General features: G+C 41.1%; 1 protein-coding gene across 1 annotated transcript; it reads right to left on the bottom strand.

The window, feature by feature from the left end:
• Positions 1 to 13,120: 13,120 nt before the first annotated feature.
• On the bottom strand, positions 13,121 to 25,461 carry SPATA18 (spermatogenesis associated 18). Its single transcript, XM_054295307.1, has 12 exons — positions 25,269 to 25,461; positions 23,581 to 23,686; positions 23,393 to 23,496; positions 21,857 to 21,975; positions 19,916 to 20,038; positions 17,937 to 18,153; positions 17,270 to 17,431; positions 16,728 to 16,903; positions 14,943 to 15,066; positions 14,530 to 14,592; positions 13,671 to 13,710; positions 13,121 to 13,199 (listed from the first exon to the last, which is right to left on the bottom strand). The coding sequence occupies exons 1-12, from the start codon at positions 25,329 to 25,331 to the stop codon at positions 13,189 to 13,191; spliced, it is 1,308 nt and encodes a 435-aa protein (XP_054151282.1). The 5' UTR covers positions 25,332 to 25,461; the 3' UTR covers positions 13,121 to 13,188.
• Between the last annotated feature and the right edge of the window lie 17 nt (positions 25,462 to 25,478).

Genomic DNA, 25,478 nt, shown 5'->3' with positions numbered 1-25,478 from the left:
GCATTTAAAACTAAGAAGGGCATTTAAAACTATTTTCATAAAAGCTGATTTGGCTGTGAGAGTCATTATACATTTGAGTGAAAGCCATGTGTTCCTTTGGTAAACAAAAACCTCCTTAAATATCCTGATGGGAACTGCTCTCAGGAAGCTGGTGCATTGTACATACCAGCCAAGGCAGAGAAAGCCTGAACAAGCCCAGCTCTGAACAAATGACTTCTTTCAAATTTTCCACTAAGAACTGTGGGTGTGCCATAAAACGTGGCTCCTGACAAAGGAATTCATCACTTGAAAAAAAACCCCAAACACCACTGGGGTTTAGGTATGAGACAAAATGAAAGCATTAACATTTCTGTCTTTCATAAATTCAAAATACATAATGTTTTGAAAGCGACATATCAAAATTTAAAGGAATTGTTGAAATCTCAATTTATGCAACTCTTAAACCCAGCTTTGGAACATCTGCTTGTCAATGACTGCATCATTAAGAGCAGATGCTGTCTTCAAAGACTCAGACAACACAAGGGGAGGAGATAGCTCTTTTTTTCTCTCTCCTGTGTATGTGTATGTGCACCCATATAAAACAATCCAGAGAAATTGCACTTCAAGAAAAATAAGGAGATACACCACAGCACCCTGGCATAATGAACAAATATATGTCTACAGCCATCCATTACACATGACTACTATGGCACAGATCTGTAATTTTATCACTATGCAATTCCCCTTGATTATACTGACAGCTTTAATAAGTTCCAAAGAATTTGGCTTCCATTATATCCTGCAGCTGAAAAAGCTTGGCAAGAAATAACTTAGCAGTAAACTTCACTTTTCCCCTACCTTAAAAAAATTCTAAAAAGAAAAGAAAGATGGAAAAGGAAACTTTTGGTATAATATCCAGGTGTAAAAATAATGGCATAGTGGTAGTGAAACCATTTTGCTGTTATCTGCTGGCAATCAGAGAGGTAGCAAAAATACAGTCCATGTATGTATCACTGTTTTCTTCTTTCTAAAGACATGTAAGACAATCCTCCTAGCAAGATAATAAAGAAAAAATATTCCTGAACCTCCTTCTTTGCAAGCAGGAAATTGTTATATAGTTGAAAGCCCCTGTGCACATCTATTACTAGAATTTTGCTAATATTATCATTATCACAGAGTTATCTGGGGAATGCAGTGATTACCAAGCAGCAAGGAACACATCTGGAGTATGTCTACACAAAGGGTCCAAAAAACACATACCTTGATGCTCTGTGTTCAGAAGAAAACCTTCTCTGTTACTGTTCATTAACTAACCTTTTATGAAAGATACAGTCAGAGGGCTCACATATGAGGTCCTCACCAGGCTGTGATCTGTGGATGACATCTATCCAGCACCCCAGTGGTATTTACATCACCACAAGTAATCAGGGGCCATGGAAAAGACTGCCAGCACCACGTGCAAGAAAACTGGGTTTGGAGTTTGATATTGTGACTCAGAGTTGGTACAACGGGAATGTAGAAGACGATTTACACAAGCAGGAAAAAACCTACCCTGACAGGATCTCAAAATCACCTACAAATGAGACAAAGAAATGATTGCTGTTGCTGGCAAGGGGCAAACTGGCTCTCACTTCATTCATGTGGCTGCACTCTCTTCTGCAGGATCTGGGTTTCCCATGAGAAATAACTGAGTAAAGGAACAGCTAAATACAGTTCAGGAGGTTCTGGTTTTACCAATTTGTGTTGGAACACTGGATGCTGGGAAATTTAAACTTTCTGTTCTGAAAGACACAGACCCACAAGAGAATACTATATTTGACCTAAGGCCATAGAGAAGGCTTCTAAAATTGAATGATACAACTAGGATTATGAGTGTGTAGTTTGATTAGAAGTGTGTAATATCACATGGTGGAAAACTTAGAGTTTAAAGTTTTAGAACATAATATTATATGTGAAACAAGATAGAAGTTTTAAGGCAGTAGCTAGTTCTTCTTTTTCACCTTCTTCATGAGTTTGTGGGGTTTTGTAATTAAACAGAAAAGTCCACATTGCAAGATACAAGAGATTACTGAGTTAAAAGTAAAAATAATTTAGGTGTAATTTCTTAATTAGATAGTTGCTTAAAAGACCTTGTAGAGAAAAATAGTTAACCATTTTGTAACTTATTAATACTGTGAAACTCACGACTTGTAAGACTGTGATATAGATAAGAAATAACAAATACCCGTGTCTGAACACGAAATACCATCCCTAGTGCTTTCAATCCCAACCTTAACAGAAGCAGAAAAAGAAACCATAAACCAGCTAATTTGATCTTGTGAATTACTATGCCTCTATCCTTCATGAATGAACTTGCTCTCTCCAAATGACATAGGTCTGCTTTTTTCAATGTAACCTGATTTAATATTATTACTGTGGTTTCCTCTATGCTGCCACAAGACAAGGCATTCAATTTTAGAAAAAAAGCCACTTCCTCCACTGTACACAGAACTTGAATACTCACCATTAATACAAGGGCACAGGCAAAATTTTTTTATCCTTGCAAGGCAATCTAAATATTGACTCAATTATTTTCTGTATGAAAGTACCTGGAATGCTCCTTTTTGTTTCCCCTTTACAGAATGAAAGGGCACAAGTCAGTGAGGTCCCCTCCGAAGCCAGGTGCATTCACATGTGAAATATTCTCCCCTGCACCCATTTTTATGGATAGCCTACCAAGTGTCACTTCTTCAGCATCCATGGAGAATGGCTTTTCTCTTCAAATAGTTTTTTCATCTACAGCTTTTTCCACTACATGAGTCCGCACAATACAAAATTTGGTGCTCAGATGTAAAATTGTCTTCTGCTGTCCGACCTGCCCTGGCCTCTAGAGCAACAGGAAGACACCACAAGTCAGGTTGCAAATCAGTCCCTGGTGACACCCTTCAAATATTGACCAAATTTGTGCATAATCCAGGATTACAGTTTTAATAATCATTTCCTAGAAAAGCGTTCACATTTTGTTCCCATCCAGTGCAACAGGCATTATTAAACCCCTTAAAAGCCTTTGTATTAATAGAGTGACACAATTGCTTCTGTCTGAGTCATCTTTTCTGTCCACAGTGAGAAGTAGTCTTGCTAAAAAGCCATCCAGAGGGTTCTAATGGTTTCACCTTCTACATAAAGAGGTTAAAAACACTCTACCAAATTCTGATACCAAAAATACTTTAAAGGTGGTTTTATAAAATGTCAACACATCCATATTTTTAGAAAATGAAAAGGTAAGTATCCAAAGGAATTTGATTTGTACAGACTGCATGGCTGTTCTCATGCCAAAACTGGATAGTACTCACAAAAAAATAATAAAAAGATACTACATAATTTTAAAGCAAGATAATGTTTTGTCTATAATCATTCACCCTTCCAAAAGCAAGTTATGCTGCAATGCATTGTGCTGAGAGATATTGAACTTGGAAAACCTATCAAATGGCCACAACACATTTTAAAAAAATAAACAACAATAGTGTCTGCAGAGAGCAGTGAAAAATAATTACATCAAACCATATACATGGGCCATGCAGTTAATACATTTGTCTGTGTGCAGGCTTTGTACAAAGTAAAGAGCACAAACAAACAAAAAAAAAAAAAAGCAAACAACAAAAACAAAAACCCACCATAAAATCTCAGTTAAACAGACCCTGAATCAAAATTGCAGATCTAAACACACTGAGTGTCCATGAAAAATCCAAACAGTCTAATCGATGCAGATGAAGTAAAATTTCACTGTTTACTCAGTGAAAGTCACTAGAAAAAACAACAAACCAAAATGAATTTGGTATCAGTTTTACATCTACCCAAATCACTCTATGACTATCAAACATGACCATGTAGCACTTGGTGTAACTTGGTGTAATGTCTTGGTCTTGTTACAACTTTCTGTGGGCAATGCCTTCCTGCACTGTGTGGCACGTGGACCTCAAATAACACTGAATCCCAAGAGCTCAACTCGATGTGTTCTGCACTATGGTAAAGGACACAAGTAGGTTTATTTGACTAGAAATAAAAATCTATTAGTCTGCTGGAGCTCAGGTTTGTTTTGAAAGAATAATTTCCTTCCAAATCACTGGGTGACAACAAAGAGGGGATTGCAAAAACCCAAGTCAATAGCCCCTTTGGACAGGAACTGTGCTTGAAGGAATCTCAGCCCATGGACTGAAATGTCTCCTCTAGACGTATTGCAAAAGGTAATTTGGGACTTTTAGGCAAAAGCAATTGTCATCACCCTAAAATCATTAAGGCAATACAGCAGGAGCTAAACTGTGGCTTCAGCATAGAATAGATGATCTATCTCAAAAATCAAAAGGTTTAGGGAAACCAGGTGGACCATATTATACACACTGTGGCCAGTGCAGGCTGTCTGCTACCAGATAAGATTTTCAGTCACGCAACAGTTCAACAGAGAAACTGGAAACACTGAAATCTAAATTAGGCAGGAAAGCTCACAATCTAAACCTGCCTGATGTCTCTCCAGCTGCAGACAAACTTAAGGTCTCTGTTAGAAGGGGAAGGTTAAACAGACTGACACCTCCTGAATGAGGGTTTTACCATTCCTCCATCTTGGCTCAGTCATGGAGATTTCCTTCCCCTTCTTCCTTGTTTTGGGCAGAAATGCTTTCTGCTTGCAGCACCTCACCATCTGGTCCAGCCCAAAGGTACAGGTACACCCCTGCTTTATCAGTTCAGCACCTCTTCTCACAATTTCACTTGAAAATACACAAGCCAGATAAGGAGAAATTACTTCCAGATGTCAGGAACTGAACATGAACTTATACAGAGAGAGGTGACATTATGTGATGAGAACACTGTGGGATGATTAGAAATAGAAAAAAGTCTTCTCTTAAAGGTCAGTGGTGAGCTGTCTGTCAAAACATTTTAAGTATTTATTGTCTCCGCAGAATTCCCCACTCTAACTATGCCGTCCAGAATTCATCTAAACAAAGACTTGGGAACATTTCAGAAATATGGTCTATGTATTGAAGAAAAAAACCTAAAAAGATGATAAAGACAAATCTCCCTTAAATCTAGCTTGGTCCTAGGATTTGTCCTATCCAGCTCCAAGGGAGTGCGTTCCACACCTACAGCTTTCCTAACAGAACTGGGTGCACCCCACCATGAGATATCAACTCGGCATTCCCCACTGTGGGGACAAAAGTGAAGAGACACCCTTTGAGTTGGAGCTACACACTCCAAGTTACACAAGTGGGGCATTTTCTAGATGCAAGGAATGTTTTCTCAGCTCCTCACCACTACAACTTTTTGTACAATGAGAACAAAACAAATACACCCCTTGTTCCAAAATCCAAGTATGGTACATGCCCATGATTGAATGCTTGCTGCCATAGTAATGGTTTATGACTTACTACATTTAGCCTGGTTCTTTGTAGCTGCATAATATATATTATTTTGCTTCACAAGAGACTAAGTCTGGTTTTGATTAGGCTTGTAGAGAGCTGTCAGAAAGTCAGACTCAAGCAAATAAGCCCCTGTAGGTTCTCTTGGAAAAGCCCATAAAATGTCTGCTGTTCATTTAAATTAGGCTCAGAAAGAAACACAAACCTGAAGGCTGCCAGTGTTTATACATTTGTTTAAGAATTTTTTTTTCTGGTGGGGCAGAGGAGGCTGGGAGAGGAGTTATTCTGGGAATAAGCCTAGTCAGAGAGCAGCCATGGGCCCAGACCCTCATTCCTGCACACAAAGCAAAGGAAAAACAGGCTTATGCAGGCACCCTGAGCTTTAGCATAAATCCCTCCCATGAATTTAAGCCCAGCAGTGGAGGAGCAGCACAACTACTTTGCAGACATTTCTGAAACCACTAGGTTGTGGCAGTGGTTAAAGCGAGTTCTGAGAATACTTTCCTGTACATGGCTTGCTTAATCACAGTTTTTCTACACATCTCTGAGCCTTAGTTAAGCAAATCTGCCTGGGCCACAGCCCAGATGGCAAGGCAAGATTTCCCTCCACATCTAGCTCAGGCTGCCATGGGGCTGCTGCTCCCAGAATGTGGTGCCTGTCCTACACTTAAATGCCCATACACGCAGTAAGATTGCTTAGAATGGGGATGTCAACGGCCCCTTTACCTTGTAGTGTACTTTTATTTTCTTAAGTGCTCACTGGTTTCTATTTCCATGCTTTAGCTGCCAGGGGTGAGGGATGCAGCACCAGCTGAGATGATGACATTGCTCTGTCATCTTCAACTCTCACTCTGAGCTGTCTGAAACTCTCCTTACAGTTGGGATTCCTTTGGAGGCATCGCTTGAGAGCCTGTCTCTGCTGTTTCTGAGCCAAGCAGGCTGGCTGCTCCCTGCCCTTCTCCCCTTCATGCATGCACATGTGGATCATCAGCTCTCCCACACCCCTGACTCATACATTCTCCATATGAAGATAATAGGCTCAAAACTTCATTTCTTTGCTCTGTCTCATCTGGGTCCCACAGCCTCCAGCACGTCCCTTCCCCATGTGCAGATCCATGGCTGTCCTCCAGAGCCTTTCTCCAGGCGCCTGCCTGCACATTTTCCTGCCCAGCACCATCCCTCAGGTTTTGGGGTCACATCTCCTACTGCTGGGCTGCCATAAATCCAGCATTGCCGCCCACAGCCTCTGGTTGCATGTTTTTTTCTGGGGGATTCACCTGACCGCTGCACTCATGAGCACACACCGGTTTTGTCTGCAGCTCCTGCTTGGCACTTTCTCAACATATTTTTGACTTCCCAAGCTGGGACAGAGGACAGGAACAACCTCTGAGGTCTCTGAGGGTGCAGAGCCTCCCCCAGGACCTCCACCAGCTGCTAGTCCTGACCTCTGCCACTCTACGGGGCAGAGAGCACAGATTTCCTCGGGATTTTGATGACTTCTAATTATATTACAGTTTGAGAAATAAGTAAATCTAAACAGAACTTGGAGGTCCTACACACCTGTCTTTGACCACTCCAGATCAGCATTGAAGTCCCCAGCAGGGAAATTAGTATCTTGGACCCCAGCAGGAGAGAATTCCTCTTTCCTTTCTTTTTTCTGTCTGGCCATCCACTCAAATGCTTACAGAGGTGTTCTAGCTGCTGCATCTAAGCTACCAGAACAAGGTCCCTTGCTGCCCACTGCAGGGTCCTGGGGACAGTTTGGGAGTCTCTCAGTACTGAAACTTTCTACTAATTGTTCTTATTGTTGTTAGCAGGAAGGTGAGAAGGCACTGGTCGGCTCAGCAGGGCAAGAGAGAGGTGCTGCCCTCCATTCACTCCAAACCTCTCCTTCCCACCATATCAGGGTCAGGCTGCATTTGGCTGAACACACACATGCTAATTGCAGAAAGAAATCAATAGGCACAAAGCATTATCTCTATCTTATCTAGTGTCAGCATTTGATTAATTGTTCCCAAAGACTGAGGCTTCTCAGACTTTCATTTTAATTAGGAGGAACAGTTGCCAAAAGCAATTTCTCTGAGGCAACTTTCACCATTTGTTGAAGTATTCATTTATATTATTCCAAGGCCAGTTTTTAAAAAAAAAGCCAAACCCAAAACAACAACAGCAACAAAAACCACCCTATAAGAACAGCCCATCTATTCAAATTCTGAGAAGTCTCCTAGACAGCAGCTAGGGGGGAAGAGCTGACCTTATGAAAAATCTCCTGTCCTTGGCCCAGTCGAATCTCCCAAGCAGTTTTGCTCCCTGTGTGCACTCCATGCTTTAGGGAGATAAGGAGGAAGCTACTTTTAAGCCTATTCAAAAACAAAGGAAAACTGTACAATTACCTTCAAGAACACTTAAAGGCCCACATATTTTAGGGGTGACTTAGGAAGGCTCTTATTGTGAGAGCCTTTTTGATCATATTCCCTCTAATCCTTCCTCCCTGTCTTTATTACACATAGGAATTTGTGCATGTTAACATTCATCCAGATGCCTGGGTTGTTTGTATTTATATGAGATGATGGAGCTGCTCTAACTGCACAATACTTGGGCACAGAGAGTGATTCATGCTGTGCAACAGGAGTGTGGATGGGTCCACAGCTGACTCATGGGACCAGGGGAGCACGTTGCACCAAGCACTGATATGGTAAGGCTGCATCTGCCTTGCAGACACATCACCTGTGAAACCCAGCCCTGCTGCACAAAAGGTAAGAAACTGTTCCTGACCCAAAGATTGTAGTCTGAAAGCTGCACAGTAGATGAACTGTGCAGGAAGAACCATGGGAACAATAACCACATCCTGTGGGTGCACAGAGATTTAGATACATGAACAGGGTATTTCAGTGACAGAGGTACCTGTACATGTTGACTGCTTGCCTGTTACTGTTTGCATGATTCAGACAAGAAGCAATGGCACAAAATAGCCTGGGGAAAGTGCCATTCAACCAAGAGAGCAGACTTCAAAACTCTGGGTGACCCAGGACTTACAGATAAACAGCACAAATCCAGAATCATGGCAGAAAATATTTTTAGCAGGGTCATTTTTGCTCTGACAAGTGTTATACATATATTTTGGAGATGCCTAGGAAGGCCCTCATCAAATCTACGGGGTAGGCAAATACAACTAAGAAAAAAATCATGTCTCATGAAATGAGAGCCATGTCATCAATAAATCAAAAGGCAAGTTTAGATGACTTATAAAATATTTCAACGTTACTTACTGCAAACCATCAGGTATATAGCTTGTATTCTTTTCATGAGGAATTTCTGGTATTTCATTCTGTTAATATTGACAGAGACGTGTCTATTGAATGGTCTCCAGTATTTCAACAAGTTTCTAGTAATACTCTTCACATTTATTTCTTCTCTTGTCAAAGTGGACATAAATAGAGTTAAGTAAGATATTTTCCTTTGCATCATCAAGCTACTTTGAAACTTTGTAAGGCTGGTTACTAAAATCTGTTCAGGCTGCTTAATGCATAGAATCACCCTGCAGTAAGTTTTAGCAATAGAGGAACACACCACGATGCACTATGGCATTCACATTGTCATGGTATGTGTGCAAATGGATGCCCAAAGCTCAGCATTTCTAAAACAATTGTGCCATTCATATGAAAAGCATTTAGACATCAAGAGTCCACCAAAAATGTGTGGATGAATTAAGTTCTAGGGGGGAAAGGACTCATCCATTTGAAACAACTGAGGATAATAAAGCTTCTTAACTGATCACAGATAATGAGCCACTTCCCACAGACACACTACAATGGTACAATGAAAATGATAATTGTATGATACAAAGCTGTTGTCAGGCCTTATCCTGAATATTGGGCACCATTTCTAGTCATCTGTACTCAAGAAAGAGGAACAGAAACAGAAATAAACCCAGAGCCACCCAAAAAGGATAATCAAGGCAATGAAAAACCTCTCTTCAGAGGAGATGGAAAGATTTGGTGGTTTTAGTTCAGAGGAGAAAAGATTATTGCTCTCAACAGTAGGGCAAATACCAAAGGCAGGGAATGAGGACTTCTGAAGATAATCACACTGGCAGAAGAACAAAGAGGTATAGCCTCTTTGGCTATAGGAAATTAATACATTTGGGCTGGATACAGAAGAAAACTTCCAAGCATTAGAGAAATTACACTCTGGACCAACACTGCAATTAAAGATAGAGCATGATGCTAAACAAACTTTCGTTTAAAAAGATAATTAATAAGTTGAAGAACATCATTACCCAAACCAGTCACTGTGACAGCAGCCTTCCCTCCAGCTGTATCCTGAGGGTTCAGCAGGTGCAATTGACTCTGTCTTTGATTAGAAAATGAACAGAGGTGCAGCGAAAAGCAGGGAGTACCTTCCTGATTCAAAGACTTAGCAGACTTCATTTAAAAGTCTGCAATGTTCAAAAACATCTATTTCAGTCATAGACAAAGGAAATAGCGAAGCAACTTGCCAGTCAGCCATTGCAACAGAAAAATCACACACAAGATAACAATTTTGCAAGCCGCCGTTTTCTTTAACTAGATAGAAAAATTAAAAGAACTAGAGTAATTTTCTTGAACTGGAAGTCATTTTAAAAGAACAAATGTTAAGAGAAGTTAATTTTCAATCTGAATTTCAGTTTGGGATTTGTTTTTATATATGTTCTTTGAGAAGATTGGTCAGAATATAACCAGATAAATACCATTCACTTTGGAAAGACTCATTAATTTTGAAAAATTGACCTCTCAACAGGAAAATACCTAAACTCAAACAGTTTCTCCAATAATGTATTGATAGTGATGTTCATCTTACAATACATAAGGATTTTCATATTCTTATCAGGCAGCAAACTTCAATTGTGCTATCAGCAAGCTAATTTGACATCATAATTCTCCATCTAACATCTGTTGATATTGCTTCAATCTGTGACTATTATGCATTTACTGGCAAGCCTCATTATGGCAATAGCTTTTAAAACTGCAGTTGAAATTAAAACCCGATTTTTCTGTTCTTAAGGCAATAGTGCCATCTAGTGGGAAATATTCAGTTTTTTTGTCTTATTCTGGGCAAAGGAGCTCAAAGCCTTTCTTAGACAAAAAATTCCTCAAGAAAAAGAGATGTAGTTTTTTTCCCCCCCTAAGTTGGCTCCCTCAGGTTAATACATAAACTTTCATCTAAAATGCCCACTATCCCTTTCTAGTCACTCTGGTAAGGTTTCATAAGATTTTTGCTCTGCTCCAAGGTGTTCCACAAACCACAGCCCCTGTCTGGGTATGTGCCTAGGGACCCAAGTCCTGCATCCTGCCAGGAGGGTCCCATGGGCATGAGGCAGAGCACTCAGCCCAACTGCAAGTAGTGCTACTCTGCATTGTCCAGCAAGAATAGCCTCACCAACCAAGTCCATGCTGTGAGTCCTCGGCTCTGCTGCACGTGTTACACACACACACACACACACACACACACACAGTGGCCAGTCCTATCTTAACCCTGCCTCTTCTGGAAACCTTTTCAGACTCTTTTATCTGATTTTGTGCCTCCTCTCCTTTTAATGGCTTTTCCCCTCAGTTTCTGCAGAGTCAAAAATATCTCACAAGCCAGAGAGCACCTGACACCTTTTTACATTTAAAATGTCTATCTGTCCTGCAGTGTAAACAATGAGGATGCATCTGGTTTTCCCACAAGCAGTGTGTCTTCTTTCTTTCCTTTTTAATAATGGCGGTTATGCTTGCCCTTTTTCAGTCTATGTGAACTTCATGGGACTGCCATGACTTCTCAAACACGATGGATAGTGGCTTAGTCACTTCCTTGGCTAGTTCCTGTGGACGTTACTCACCACATGTCAGGGGCTTGTGCACCTTCGGGTTCCTGAGATGTTCTCAAACTCATTCTCCTCTTACAGCAGACAGTTCTTTGTGGAATCTCATCCTGCTAAGATCTTTAGCTCAGATGCTTCTACAGAGGGTTTTGACCTCAGACCATGGCAGATAGTGTATTGAGAGGGGGTGACCTAATCAGGTCACAGTGGGACCTATAGGTTCTTGTGAGTAGTATGTAATAGAACCTTCCTATATTTGGTCATTTCCAGTTTTCCTTCTCTGTTGGTTTAGAACTTTTTTCTTATAAGGTCATGTTCTGAGTTCACCTTCCTGATTGGACCTGTGCCCCTATACCTGGCTGCATTTGCCCCATCCAAAAGGTTTTTGGAATCTAGCCTCTGTACCCTGTGCCACCATTGTTATTTTCATTATTAAAGGTTTAATTTCCCAGGCTATTCCATCATTCCCGTTCCTCTTTATTAGCCAGCTCCTCCCAGCTAAGCCAAGTAGGGGTATCACAGTGGGCTGTAGTGGGCCTCATTGACTCAGTCTTTCTGGCCAAGTGGCCTGTAGCAGTTCCCCACTAATAATGACACCTGTTCCAGCCCTCCCTTTAATCCTTACCCAGTCAGCTCCTCACCCACGTCCAGGCCAAGCTCCATGCACTCCAGCTGGTCGACAGAGAGGGCAATACCATTCATCTCCCATGCCTTTCCTTCATAAAGTGCCCCTGCTCTTCCATTCCCAGCCCTCCAGACACAGGAACCATCCCACCACTTCTCAGGATGCCAATATGGTCCATAGCCCTGCAGGCTTGCATACATCTCTAGTTTCTCCTGTTTACTTCCCATCTTACCCGCTTTTTTTAGAATAGAGGATTTAAGCTGGGCCCCTGGTGAAACTCTCTGACTGCAGTGGCTGGAATTCCTTGGTGCTATTCCTTCAGGCGTTCACCGAACTGCACACCCTCTCCAGGCTCTGGTCATCTCTTTCTGGCTCAGAGAGCCAACTAGTATGAATGGGATGGCATGTCATCCCACATCTTATCACTGTTAAATCTCTTCAGGTCTCTCCAATTTTTACACTTAAAGTGCAATAAATGCCTACAGTAAGAAATAACTAGACAGGATTTTTTCACTGTATTCACAATCACTGATCTATCAATACAGTATGAAAGCCCACTAAGTGTGATACTGAAGAGGCCTCACATATTTCAAGCCTACAAATACTCAGTGGCACACTTTCAAAATACTTCTAGTATCAAACTACAAATTTTTATTATAATAATTTCTAAGTTAGAATGTATTTAAACCAGGACTATTACTGGCCTTGCTAAAGAACATGTGAGCATTCATCCATAAATGTCAATAAAGCCCTGGGGACTCCTGGAGGATTGGCAGTTTATGACTGCTCTGTGCAACTTATGCATTGCAGCTAAAAAATTCACTTTATCACAGGGATGTATTAAAAGGCTGCTGTGTGAGACTGCCATATCCTATGATTATTGCTATTTTCTAAAATTGTAAACAAGAACCAATTAATTACATTGTGTTCAAGCAACAGCTAACCTCAATATTCTGCAACATTCATCATTTAGGTTATATTAAACATCCTATAAAGATGTTTAATATAAGATGTTTAATTAGTAAGATAAACTGCATCATTTGGAATCTGAGGGAAGCAAACATTCTAGATGCAATAATTCCATCTCCACCTGCAAGATTACATCATGGCTTCCTGACCGCTTTGCAAATTTTGCCAAATGATCCTGTACTGCATGCACTTTTTTTAATTCAAAAGTGTTTCGTTTCTAAAATTATAAATAAGCCTTCTATAATTCTAAAAAACACACTGAATACAAACTCCATTTGGAGTGACAACCGCCATTTATTGAGAGATTTGAGGTATTTCCGAAGAGAAACGACACCAGCAAAGTTGTTGAATCCAGTTGTGTTGCACTGCAGGAAGATGTCCAGTTAGCAGCGCCCTATGGAAGAAAAAGGTACATTTCAGTGCAACTGTATTTTCTAAATCTCTAAGTTGGGTTGGCTTCAAGATAGGCACACACTCATGCTGCCTGAAATCCCTCACTTCACTGCCACAACTTAGCCATCTCTTTGGAATTTGAAAGGCTGGAAGACAGCAGATTTACAGTAGCAAACTGTCTCTCGTGTAAGGAAGGAAGCAAGTTTTACTTACTATAGCACTGGCCACAGTGAAGGCAACCAGCAGAGAGAAATCATGACAATGGTCCAAGTAGAGTGAAAAAACAAGCTTTCCTCCAAGTAAAAAATCTCAGCCTTTTTCCACTCATAAAAAAAAGGGGGCTATCCAATTTAACACTTCGGCAAGTATTTTAGAATCAGAGACAGTCAACATGTAATTTTGTTCTTTTGTTCAATTGTTCAAGGGCTTGATGTGAAAACCATGAGTCACTAGGAACCAATATGCCACTTACTTCTGACCCTCACTGTTGAAAGACTGCGGCTTCGAGGCACCTGCAAGACAAAGAGAAAAGGAAAATCAGGTGTGCTAAAGAACTGTAACCAAAAAAGTCACCTGGGCACCCATCAACATTCAGAAAACCTGCACATCTATCAGTGCAGCTCTACTGTTACAAAGTCAAGTTCAACAACTTTCTAGTTTTCTTTCACATCCTGCACACACACACAAAAAAGGGAGCCCTACCCAAAGCCTCTCACATTTTCAATATTCATATTTTAAGTTGAGGGCGTCTATGTCCATTTAATAAGATGGGCTAACAACTAGAAAAATATACACATTTTTAACAGAAATAATTAAAAAACGTTTTGTAACCACACAATATGCAGAACTCTGCTGAAGTTTCACATATCTTATTTGTACCACCTTCCTTTCCTGCTCACCCTACTTTTCTTTTTGGCCCCTTTGATGCATTTCATAAATTAGGAGTAAATTTAGGTCACTAAGTCCAGGAGGCAGGAACTATGTGTTGTATATGTACTCCAAAATTACTGAAACACTTCCAGATGATGCAATTATTTATTCGGAAGGGCAATAAAGCAGAGTAGGGGCAAAGCATTCCAAGATCCACAATTGATGCTTCTGAGAATTTAACTATGATCTACTTCTCATACAGTATCTCTACTGATCATTATACCAGGCAATATCTATCTGTCAGTTCAGCTTCACCTCATTCGAGACCGTCAAGCAAAGGCACTTATTCCCAGTGTTAAAATGTACATGTGGCACATCAGCATTTTTAACAGGTTGCCTACATTCCTAGTTAAAAATACTTGATATGCTGTTAACACTACAAATATTGAGCTGAGGCTTACACCACACAGCAGAGGACGGCCACAGCTGCAGCTTCTGCTTCTAATCCTGCATCTGCGAGGACACTACAAGAGAAAAGTAGGCTCTTGTAAGTAAACCTCTTCTGAGAGAAGGTTTAATAAAGACACACTTTGCAAGCCATACTGGAGACAAGGTTTGAGGACAGAGAGGAAACACAGTAAGCTTTCTGCTTAGAACAGGTTCTGACAACAACCATATATCTGCATAATTAATACATGAAGGAAAATGGAACTATTCATCCTATATACAGGATGAGGCACTAAAACCTAATTGATGTTTGATATACTACTCCACCCATATAGGGGACAGTTAAAAACTTATCTTTTTAAATTTTAAAAACAGTGTTGAAATCCACTGACTTTCCCTTAACATTTTTCTTTAATAAAATACATACCATAACCATTTTTTTAGTGACTACTTCTCCTTTCACAATAACAGTGCCGTCTTCTACCAGAGGAGGCCAGACGTGATAGGCCACAAAGGGAGCTGCGAAATCGGAGTCAAAGCTACGATAGTACCTGTTGAAACAAACAGTACAAGAAATGTCTGCATTAAGTGCCTAAAGAGAAATATGTTCCAAATCATCAATGTTGATAAAAAGTAGCTACTAGTATCTTTCCACATCACAAAAATATGTATTCTTAATGTGATCCTGTAAAAGAAATGGACTTGGGAGACAGACTTAGCAGAACATACTGTTTACTTATCCTGACAGACATTCTAATAAAGTCATCTAACACTTCAGAAGGCCACTAGACCTTAATTTTTGCATAAGCCCCACACAAGCCAGGGCCCCTGTGTCCACTGACAGATTAAACCTTCTGAGCAGCAATTTGGCAGACACAGTCATCCCCGCTTCCTGGAATATCTTGCTAGAACAAGCCCCCTATAAGGACAAATAACACATCTGGCTTTATGGATTCAAACTCACAACAAATACCAAATAACATAAATTGTATTAAAAGCAATACATCTATACTTAAGTAATCTATTACAACAGTAAGTAATATAAAACAATGTCATAATCAGAGGCACAAAGCAAGGCATAGGGTACAACGATGTTTGGCTGGCTCTTTGTAGAATGCTATCACATGTAATAAACAGATATATTTTAATTTCTACAACTTTTATTTGTTCCATCTCTGTGTACCACATCCAAATCCTATACATGTAAGCATATACATATGCCACATTTATCTAGCTAGATAGACAGATGTATGTCTCCCACAGCAGCACACAAAAACATAATAAATGTTGTTTTTTAAGGCCATACACACCAAGTAGGTGGAGAAAGCATCTCAAGACTATATTACAGTGTTCATGCTTCCTAATTTAGCCAATAGTTTTGAGTGTCAAAAGCTAACTGTCCTATATTCAGATAGGATCATTGAGTAGTCCTGTATGATTTTGCACTCCCCTGTCGAGAGTCTACTTTCATATTCTCTATTTCTCTCCTTGACTTCTCAAGCTCTTCATGACCTGGGTTCCATTCTATTCTAAATTATTACTAGAAACCCTCTTAGTGATGTAAGGTGTTTTGCTTTTTAGAGCAATTTTTATGACCTATCAATTCCAATTATTTTCTAGACAACATGGAAGCACCCTACAGGTCTCTGCTAAAAAAGCAGCTTGACCCTACAGAAAAAAGAAAAATTATTAACAAAATTCTCATTTTTAAGAGGCAGTTTTGGTTTTGACCAGCTCTAAACCAGAAGAGATGGGAGCATATTAATAGTCGTATGTTGTACAGTAGCCACAGCCTGGAGGTTGCAGCAAACATGTTGATGACCCTGGTAATGATACCGACTGCAAGATCTCAGTAAATATGACTTTTACAGAACAGGCCAGGAAGGAGGAACAAGATGCAAGCATTTTTTAAAAGGCAGATAGAGACTAAGCAGGGAAAGCTGATGATCATTTTCTTCTTAAATAATAAATTAAATATGCTCTTGAGAGTGAAGTTTATCCAGAAAACTGCTCTGCTGTTCACTAAAAAAAAAAATTGCTGACACTTATGTACATGCTAGTATTTACCTTAAAGACATACCAAATTCACTACAGGCCAGGGGGTTTTGCCCTAAATTAATGTTTAGCAATCATGAACTGCTGTATTAATTAGGAAACAAGTAGACTACAAAACTTCTAATGGTAAGTCTGACTGAATATAGAAATTTCTTACATGTTCCTATTGAAGCATTCTCCATCAACACCATAGGCAATATCAAGAGGAGGAATGAGTGTCTGCATTGAATAAGCCAAACAGCACACCTCTCGAATCAAATTGCTGATCACAACGAAATCCAGTTCTCCTGGACATGGAAGCTTTGGGTTCCTGTTCATGCAGCAAACTACTTCCTGAAAATAAACATACATGAGTAATTTGCACTCACTAACAATTTTTTCACAAGCAACTGCAGAAATCCCCCCTAAATATGCCTCTCAGCTTTCTACATTTAAAAATCAGTATAAAAAACTTATAGTAATGTTGGCCTGGACTACTCCAGAAAACAACAACTTCAGAAGAATGTGCTGCTATGAACAAACCAAGCAAGCCATTACTAAGTCATACATAAGTCCTAGCAATGTTGTTCTAGAAAATAAACTGCTACAAGACAAAGTCCATACAGTAACTCTTTTCTCCTTCAGGTTACAGTGCATTTCTAATTTACATATTCTGAATTTACTAGCTCCTGAAAGAGATCACCACTGCCCTTGACTTACATGGACACTGCAACAAACGTCATACAGATCCTTGTGGCAAGCTATATAGTCCAGGACAGCAACTTCAAGTGACGTAGGTCCCCCTCTGAAACATATACCTAAAGTGTCTTTTACGTTTATTTTCACCCTCCAGAAGGCCATCTTTGCCGCACGGAAAGATTCCTGCAAAAGTAAAGAACATCAAGTTAAATACAGCAGAGCCAGTTTAATATTTTATCTGTTATCAGAAAATTAATAATTGAACCCACTATCATCAAAACAAGGTGGAATATAATACATTGCTGTAAAGGAGAAAATTTACTCATGAGGAAGGAATTCTCTGATTGAGTGTAATTTATTTGCAGAAGGCAATGTTGATCACCGCAGATACCATGTACTTTTCAGACCAAATCACTTGACCAATTTCAGACTAAATTTCACTCTTTTAGTATCCATACAATAAATCATTGACCCTGTTCCCATCTTGGGACAGGTCAGGTAGGGCACTACATTGAGAGTGCAATGTAGAAATGTGAGGGGAAGAAAGAAAAATCAAAATAAAAAAGAAAGCTTTTCTTCTCTGCACTTGACAGAAATGCTAATTTACCCACAATTTAAACCACTGCAGACATAGTATTTTACAACACACCTCCAGCCTGTAAAATAAGAAATAATATTTCTTTCTCACCACACATGCAATGTATACTATCCTCTGCACCGTCTCCAAGTTACAGACGTATCGCCTCAAAATGCACTCTGCCTCCAAGCGTTCTTTAGCGTAAATGAAGTTATAGCGAGCTATGAGGCAGGCACGGTGTGAAGCGCTGCCCCGCCTGATCCGGGGAGGTGTACAGGGCCTTGGGCAAAGGGCACGGCACTTGGGAGGACAGGGCCTCACGCAGGGTCTCACGCAGGGTCTCACGCAGGGCCTCACGCAGGGCCTCAAACGGCACGGCAGAGGAGAGATACAGGGCCTCACACAGGGCCTGGCACAGGGCCTCATACACGCCCTTGGACGACATGGTAGGCACGGTGGAGAGAGACACTTCAGACGGCATGGAGAGCCCGACCTTGGAGGGCAGGGTACGCATGGAGAGCAGACCCTTGGACGGCAGGGTATGCATGGAGAGCAGGCCCTTGGACGGCAGGGTATGCATGGAGAGCAGGCCCTTGGACGGCAGGGTATGCATGGAGAGCAGGGCCTTGGACCACAGGGTCCACATGGACCACAGGGTCCGCACGGACCACAAGGTCCACAGGGACCGCATGGACCACAGGGACCGCACGGACCACAGGGACCGCACGGACCACAGGGTCCACAGGGTCCACACGGACCACAGGGTCCACAGGGTCCGCAGGGTCCGCAGGGTCCGCATGGAGAGCAGGCCCTTGGACGGCAGGGTCCACATGGACCACAGGGTCCGCATGGACCACAGGGTCCACATGGACCACAAGGTCCGCATGGACCACAGGGTCCACATGGACCACAGGGTCCACATGGAGAGCAGGCCCTTGGACGGCAGGGTCCACATGGACCACAGGGTCCGCATGGACCACAGGGTCCGCATGGAGAGCAGGCCCTTGGACGGCAGGGTACACATGGAGAGCAGGCCCTCGGAAGGCACGGAGAGCAGGCCCTTGGACGGCAGGGTACGCATGGAGAGCAGCCCCTCACAGGGCATGGAGAGCAGGCCCTCGGAAGGCACGGAGAGCAGGCCCTCGGACGGCAGGGTACGCATGGAGAGCAGCCCCTCACAGGGCATGGAGAGCAGCCCCTCACAGGGCATGGAGAGCAGGCGCTTGGACGGCATGGAGAGCAGGCCCTCACAGGGCATGGAGAGCAGCCCCTCACAGGGCATGGAGAGCAGCCCCTTGGACGGCATGGAGAGCAGGCCCTAGGAAGGCATGGTGGAGGAGAAATACAGCCCCTTGGAACGCACGGTGGAGGAGAGATACAGCCCCTCAGACGGCACGGTGGAGAGAGACATCTCCGACGGCATGGCGGAGGAGTGCAGCGGGAAAGCCTACGACACACAAGCAAAGAAGCTTCATGTCACTTTACTATCCTCAGATGCTTTCCCTATGGCAGACTTCTTCGTCAATTTAATTTTTACAAGGGTAAGGTGAGTTTTGAGCCAAGTAATTAAAGAAGCTACAGCTGGTTAGTCTAATATGAAGGCATTTTCATAGAATGTTTTATGGCCTACAGCATAAACAGTAAAAGAAAAGTAACATGTAAAGCATATAAGGCCAAGCACTTGTGTTCCTAGGAAACACACCTTTAACTAGTAATATTTTGGAGATTTGTTCCTCTTTCAGTACCACCAAAGAGTACTGCTGAAGTCAAACAAGTAAAAATTGAATACTACAACTACAGAGCAGAACTCTGTAAAAGTACTCATCAACAAAAGAACTATTTCATACAGTTGCTATCCATGTATTTTGTAAAGGTGCATTATTTGCTGTTTTGTCTGAAACGTAACATAACTGCTTTAAAATAAAATATTTGGGCACTAGAACAAATAACCTAAAGAGTTTATGTTCCTTCATAACAAAGCAAAAAACCTTGGCTTTTGTTTATGTTTCAATTTAAATGAGGAAGAAATTCATGCTACCTAACATGACCGATTTCTATGATTCAGTGACTTCTCTGAGTAAGGTCTCTACCTGCTCTGGATAACAGACTTTTTGCAATCCAGCATAGCAATCTCATCCCGCAAGTTCTCAATCTTCTGCTCGTACTCATCTAGTTCCTCTAGCCTCTTTAAGTGGCACCGGGAAGCCTTCAGACTTAATGACACAGAACAGTCAGTCACAAGATGTCCTTCTATCAACGTAAACTATCAATTAATCCTCATCATCAAACAAAAGGAGCAAAAAAAATAGGAAAACTATTGACCAAGCTCCTTATGCTTGCTGAATAATTTCAGCATGCTTTCCTTATACTGAAATACAGGAAAAATCCAGAGTTTAAAAACAAATTAAACAAAGCAGACCCTTGATCTTACTTTAAATTGTGTAAGTGTATTGTGGCAGGAAAGTGGATATAGCACTGTGTGCTATAGGAACAATTACTGGTTAACATTTGGCGTCCTTATACTAGCTCAGATGATCAGGTCTAAAAGAAACTAATTTCTTTTTCACATTTAAGACAGCAACTAAACCATCTCAGTTTTCTTTCCTATAGATTAAGAACCTATGTATTGTCTCCTACCAGGTTCTTGGGCTCTTTTTCTTTGCAGAAATATATTAGTCAGTCAAAAGACATCAGAGATGCTAGTCAAGTAATACCAAAAGCTAACAATTCCTCTCCTGCTGTCCCCAAAAGCGGGAGTGATTCTTAAAGATTGGCAGACAACCAATGAAACAAGTTTATCTTCTGTCCTTTACTCTTAGTTAATAATAAAAACTATCCCAAAATCTCTGCTTTCCATCCAAATACCAGTATTACTGTTGCTTTTCTCTTACCAGAAGTGGAAGGCAAAAAGAAAATATGTTTTCTATTTATTTTGAAGGTATTCACCCTGTCCTTCCTTTTCCTTACTGGAGGACCCTGGTGAGATTTTTTTGAGACTCTGAATCAACAAAAGCTCTAACACTTATCAATTGATAGGATTCTTGTTCCACCTTTTTAAGGAACAAGCTGACTGAGATGACCACAGGTAATAAGGCCAGCAACATCTGCTAAGAGGAAAGACTGCCCAGCTCCATCCAAGTCAGCTCCTTCAGGAAGGACGTCTAGCAGAACAGTGGTAAAAGAGGGTTAAAGAATTCTACTACAAAGGACAATTGGGAAAGAAAAGCAGATTTGGGAAGATGAGCTCTAGAAGTAGGCATGGGGGAAATCCAAAATTATATTCTTGGAATCACTTAGTAAGGGCATGAAATTATATCACTTTATGCACTGACCCAAGACTTCCGGAACGTTCATTGTTCTCATGGTAACAGGATGCATGAGAATGTGTCTGCCACGTCGAGCTGCCTCTTAAATGGCCGTGCCACTGGTAATAACTGCACTAACTTGTATCTGAAGCAATTTATTAACTTTTATATTATAATGCTCCATAAAATATGTTTTATGCAACTAGACAAAAAGTCTTCAGGCCTAGTCACTCATCTGGAAATGATGAGTGACTTCCTCCATCTTATGACAGTGGCTTTTATCTTCTTGGACATTTATGTATCAATTACATTGTATAATTAATTGTGACATGTTGTAGGTCCTTCAATAAATGTTACACTGTAGCTACTCAATTGATTTTTTTTATTTAGGGTTTGCTTAGTATGCAACATTTCATAGACTATAACTCCACAAGGGATTGTCACGGACTATACAAAACCTTTTTATGTAGAATACTGGCATGTCTTTCAACATCTCTGTCATAAGCAAAACTTACCAAGTGAATTTATGAATGTGGGTGTGACTGTATCATTTGTACCCCACTTTGGATATATACACACGATACAGAGCTCAATGCATTTTGAAACTCTGCTTTTAGGCCAGAAATAAAACATTTTACAAACCTCCATCAATATTTAGACATCAAGGGAAAAAAAACAAAAACAAAAAGCAAACAGAAAAAATTGCAGTTAATTTTTTTTCCCTACTCTCGTTCCATCTGGTTGATCTGCACACGAGTTTCACTTAGTTTGTCCTCCAGCTCTTGCAGCTCACACCTTGGTTTGCAGGACAAATCTCTCAGCTGTAGCTCTCCTTCAGCTGACTCCTACCAGGAAATGAAGTCACACTGCTTGAATGTTCTACTTTATAAATTCCCTCAGTAAAGTACTAGAGCATAAAGGGCAGATGTATTTCTAAATATTTCAGCAATGACCATTCTTAAAGAAACTGAGAACAAAAGCTATTGCATTCTCTCTGAGACATAAGCAATACCTTTCAGGCACACCAAAGAAAGACTCAGTTATAGAAATAAAATATTCACTTATTTTATACTTCATGGTAGAAATTATGGAAGGCCAGCATATGCAGATTTACTGCCCGAATCATCAGAACAAAGCCTTTTGCAGATGTGTTGCATAGCTGGTTTTTTTCAGTTAGTCAACTCCTGATTGACTAAATAACCAACTCAAGTAAACTTTTTGGGAATTCGTGTATACAAAACAACAAAAGTTATTAGAACACAGAAGGCAAGTATCATTCCAGAAAGCACACTACTATACATGCAGCTGCCTTTAACAACCCATAAAATGGCCAGCTAGTACTGGAATTAAATTAGTAACTGTGCAATGGACTTTTCTTTAAATTTTGAATGTCACATGCAATTGCAAACCTGCAGCTGGTATTCCTGGTGTACTGTCATTTAATAACTTTGTTGTTTAATATTTTGGGAGGGTTTCGGCACACCACCACTCCTGATTCATAATAGACTCTAACTCTTAAGGGATATCACTTTTTATTTGTCCTATTTTAATTGTGAAATATTTTGACAGATCAGGTGTAAAAATGAGAAACCAAAGAACATGGAGACATCACTATCAAATCTCAGGATCTTGAAGATCTTCCCCTAGCCTGAATTAGCAAAGTCTCTTATTTTCATTCAAACCATAAAGCCACAACAGATCTGTCTTTTCTGTTAGTATCAAACTGTTAGTATTACAACCCCTTCAGTAAATACCAAATATATATGAACTCCAAATATCATGGCAGGAGCATAGTGGTATCATGACACACATGAACACTTTTTTTTTAACACTCCAGGAAATAATACAATGTTAAGATATCCTTAGGGTTTTTTCCTTAAAAAAGAAAAAAAGTAAAAGGAGCTCACAGATTAATGCATGGAGTTTATGCACACTTTCAGCTTACACATGTATTTTCACAGTGCTCTTTTTTTCTAAAAAAGAGATATGGCATAAATACTGCTATTATGTCTCTGAAATGTAAATGTAAATGGCAAATCTGTACCTAGAAAAGGAAAGCAGTATAATAACACAGACTTCTTATACAAAGCAAATCCCTCCATAATAGTATAGTTGTCTCCATAGGTGCCTCCACAAGCAACTAAGGATATATTTCATTAAGTAAAATCTGAGGGAGGCTAATATTAACAGAAAGTCATTAAAGCACTTCTGCAGGTATAAATTCACCTAGTTCTATTCCCTTAAAATGAGTTTCTTACACACCTGATTGAGGTTGTCACTTCCTGAAGCAGTACATATATACTTGGCAGGAGACAGCCTTTTAATTTTGCTGCACAATCCTCTAAAAATACAAACATTAAGAAATGCTAAGAACATGTACAGAAAAAGCCAGAGTTGGAAAAAATGGCACATGTGAAATGTGTAAGTAATTGGACAAGGCATCAATTTACCTCCTTGGGATGTTTCATTGAGAATTGAGAAGAGCTGCTTTTGAATTGCCTTGTTCAGTTCTAACACTTCACAGCATCGGCTCAGATTTTCCTCAGCAGAATTCCCCTGTTAATAATGTGCATTATGACATCTGTGTGGGCTTTCTTACTTAAAGTTACTCCTGTTACAATCATGACACATTCTCCCCCATAATTACATCTTCCCAACCTTTTCCTACTGGATCCATTAGAATGCTTATTTTTGAATACTCATTTCTAATAGGCCAATGAGCAAAACAGGACTTCTATGACCCACTTCATTCACTACTTGAGAAAGCATACTCCTTTATCATCATAAAGAGGATGCAACCACAAGTTGAGTTAAAATCTTCCAACAGTTATTAAAATAATAATCTAGAAGATTGTTGGATTTTAAAAAATAGCCCAAAATCTGCTTTTCCATATTAGCTGAAATAACACATATAAGGCTCTTATCTTGCTTTGTCTATTCCTAACCAAGTTTTGATGGAGAGGTCAGCTCCCACTGCCACTCGGCCCTCCTAAGGCCTACCTCCAACAACCATTTGCAAGATTTTGAAATACACGACACTGTTCCTTCTCTGGCCTCCTCTGTGGTAGCTTTACCGGCTACTCCCAACCTCCTTAAAACCGCCCTTTGCCTTGAATCTTGCCGACAGTTACACCGGTTATGTAACTGTAACTCCTATTCAACCATGAAGTAAAAGAAAAAAACTAATTTCCCCTGAAAACACTGCATTTCTTTTCTCACCAACCACAGCACACACAGCAGGTAGTTACAAGTTCGTGACAAACTATCTGCATCCTGAAGGTACAGAAACCTGGGGATGCCGGACGATAAATTCTATCAAGATTTTTTTTCCACTGAGCAAAGTCACTGCTGTGAAGTCTCGCCTTTCCCTAATTTTACACTTTCTCTACTGCTTCCACTGTTTCACCCCCTCAGCTCACCTCCGGTCACTCCTGGATGGACTCCATCTCACCCCTTCGGCAGCTCTTCTTCAACTAACGGCGCTCCGCCCGTACCGCCTGCCGTTTCTGAAACCGTTTGCCGCCAACGGCCGCTAGCCGGCCGCGCCGCGCGCTGCCCGGTAACCGCCTCTCTCGCGCACAAGCTTCTCCCCCCCCCAAAAGAGCCGGGATGCTGGGTAACCCCGTCTCACTTCCAGCAGCCGTTTTCCTCACTCGCACTCCTCACTCAACTCTGGCTTTTTCTGTACGTGTTCTTAGCATTTCTTAATGTTTGTGTTTTCTTAGATGATTGTGCAGCAAAAATAAAAGGCTGTCTCCTGCCGAGTATATGCTGTACTGCTTCAGGAAGTGACAACCTCACTCAGGTGTGTAAGAAACTTATTTTAAGGGAATAGAACTAGGTGAATTTTTTCCAGACTGTACCTAGGCCCCAACCGTAGTCCTTCCACCGGCCGTTTTTCAACGCTCTCCTCCCTTCTAAGCACAGCCGGTACCGATCAAATCTCACTTTTAATCTCCAACCCTTCTTTTCAGGGAACCTTGCCACGGACAAAAAGCGAAACAACTGAAGCTGTGGGAGCTTAACAGGTCTTAAAACTGCGCTAACTGGACGCGCGTTCCGGGCAGTGTCCCAGACCGGCCCGTGGACCGCCGAGCGAGGGCGGCTGCCTCTGGCCCCGAGGAGTGGCAGGACTCACCTCATAGTCCTGCATTTCCCGGGCGTTTCCCCCGCCCACGAGGCTGTTAATTTCTTTGGCCATGGCTAGATGTCAGCTCGCTCTGCTGTCCCCTCGGCAGAGTATTCTTCGGGCGGCGCAGGTGTAATGGAGATGGTAATGCCAGCCCGGGCCCCTTCCCTGGGCTTGGCCGCGTCCGAGGGCTTCCACAGCCGCGGTGGTGTCTTAACG

The sequence above is a fragment of the Melozone crissalis genome, unplaced genomic scaffold (assembly GCF_028551555.1).
Source record: "Melozone crissalis strain CALT ecotype California unplaced genomic scaffold, PUWL_Pcris_2 ptg000006l_1, whole genome shotgun sequence".
Classification (NCBI taxonomy): Eukaryota; Metazoa; Chordata; class Aves; order Passeriformes; family Passerellidae; genus Melozone; species Melozone crissalis.
This window is presented reverse-complemented; position numbering and strand designations above follow the sequence as displayed.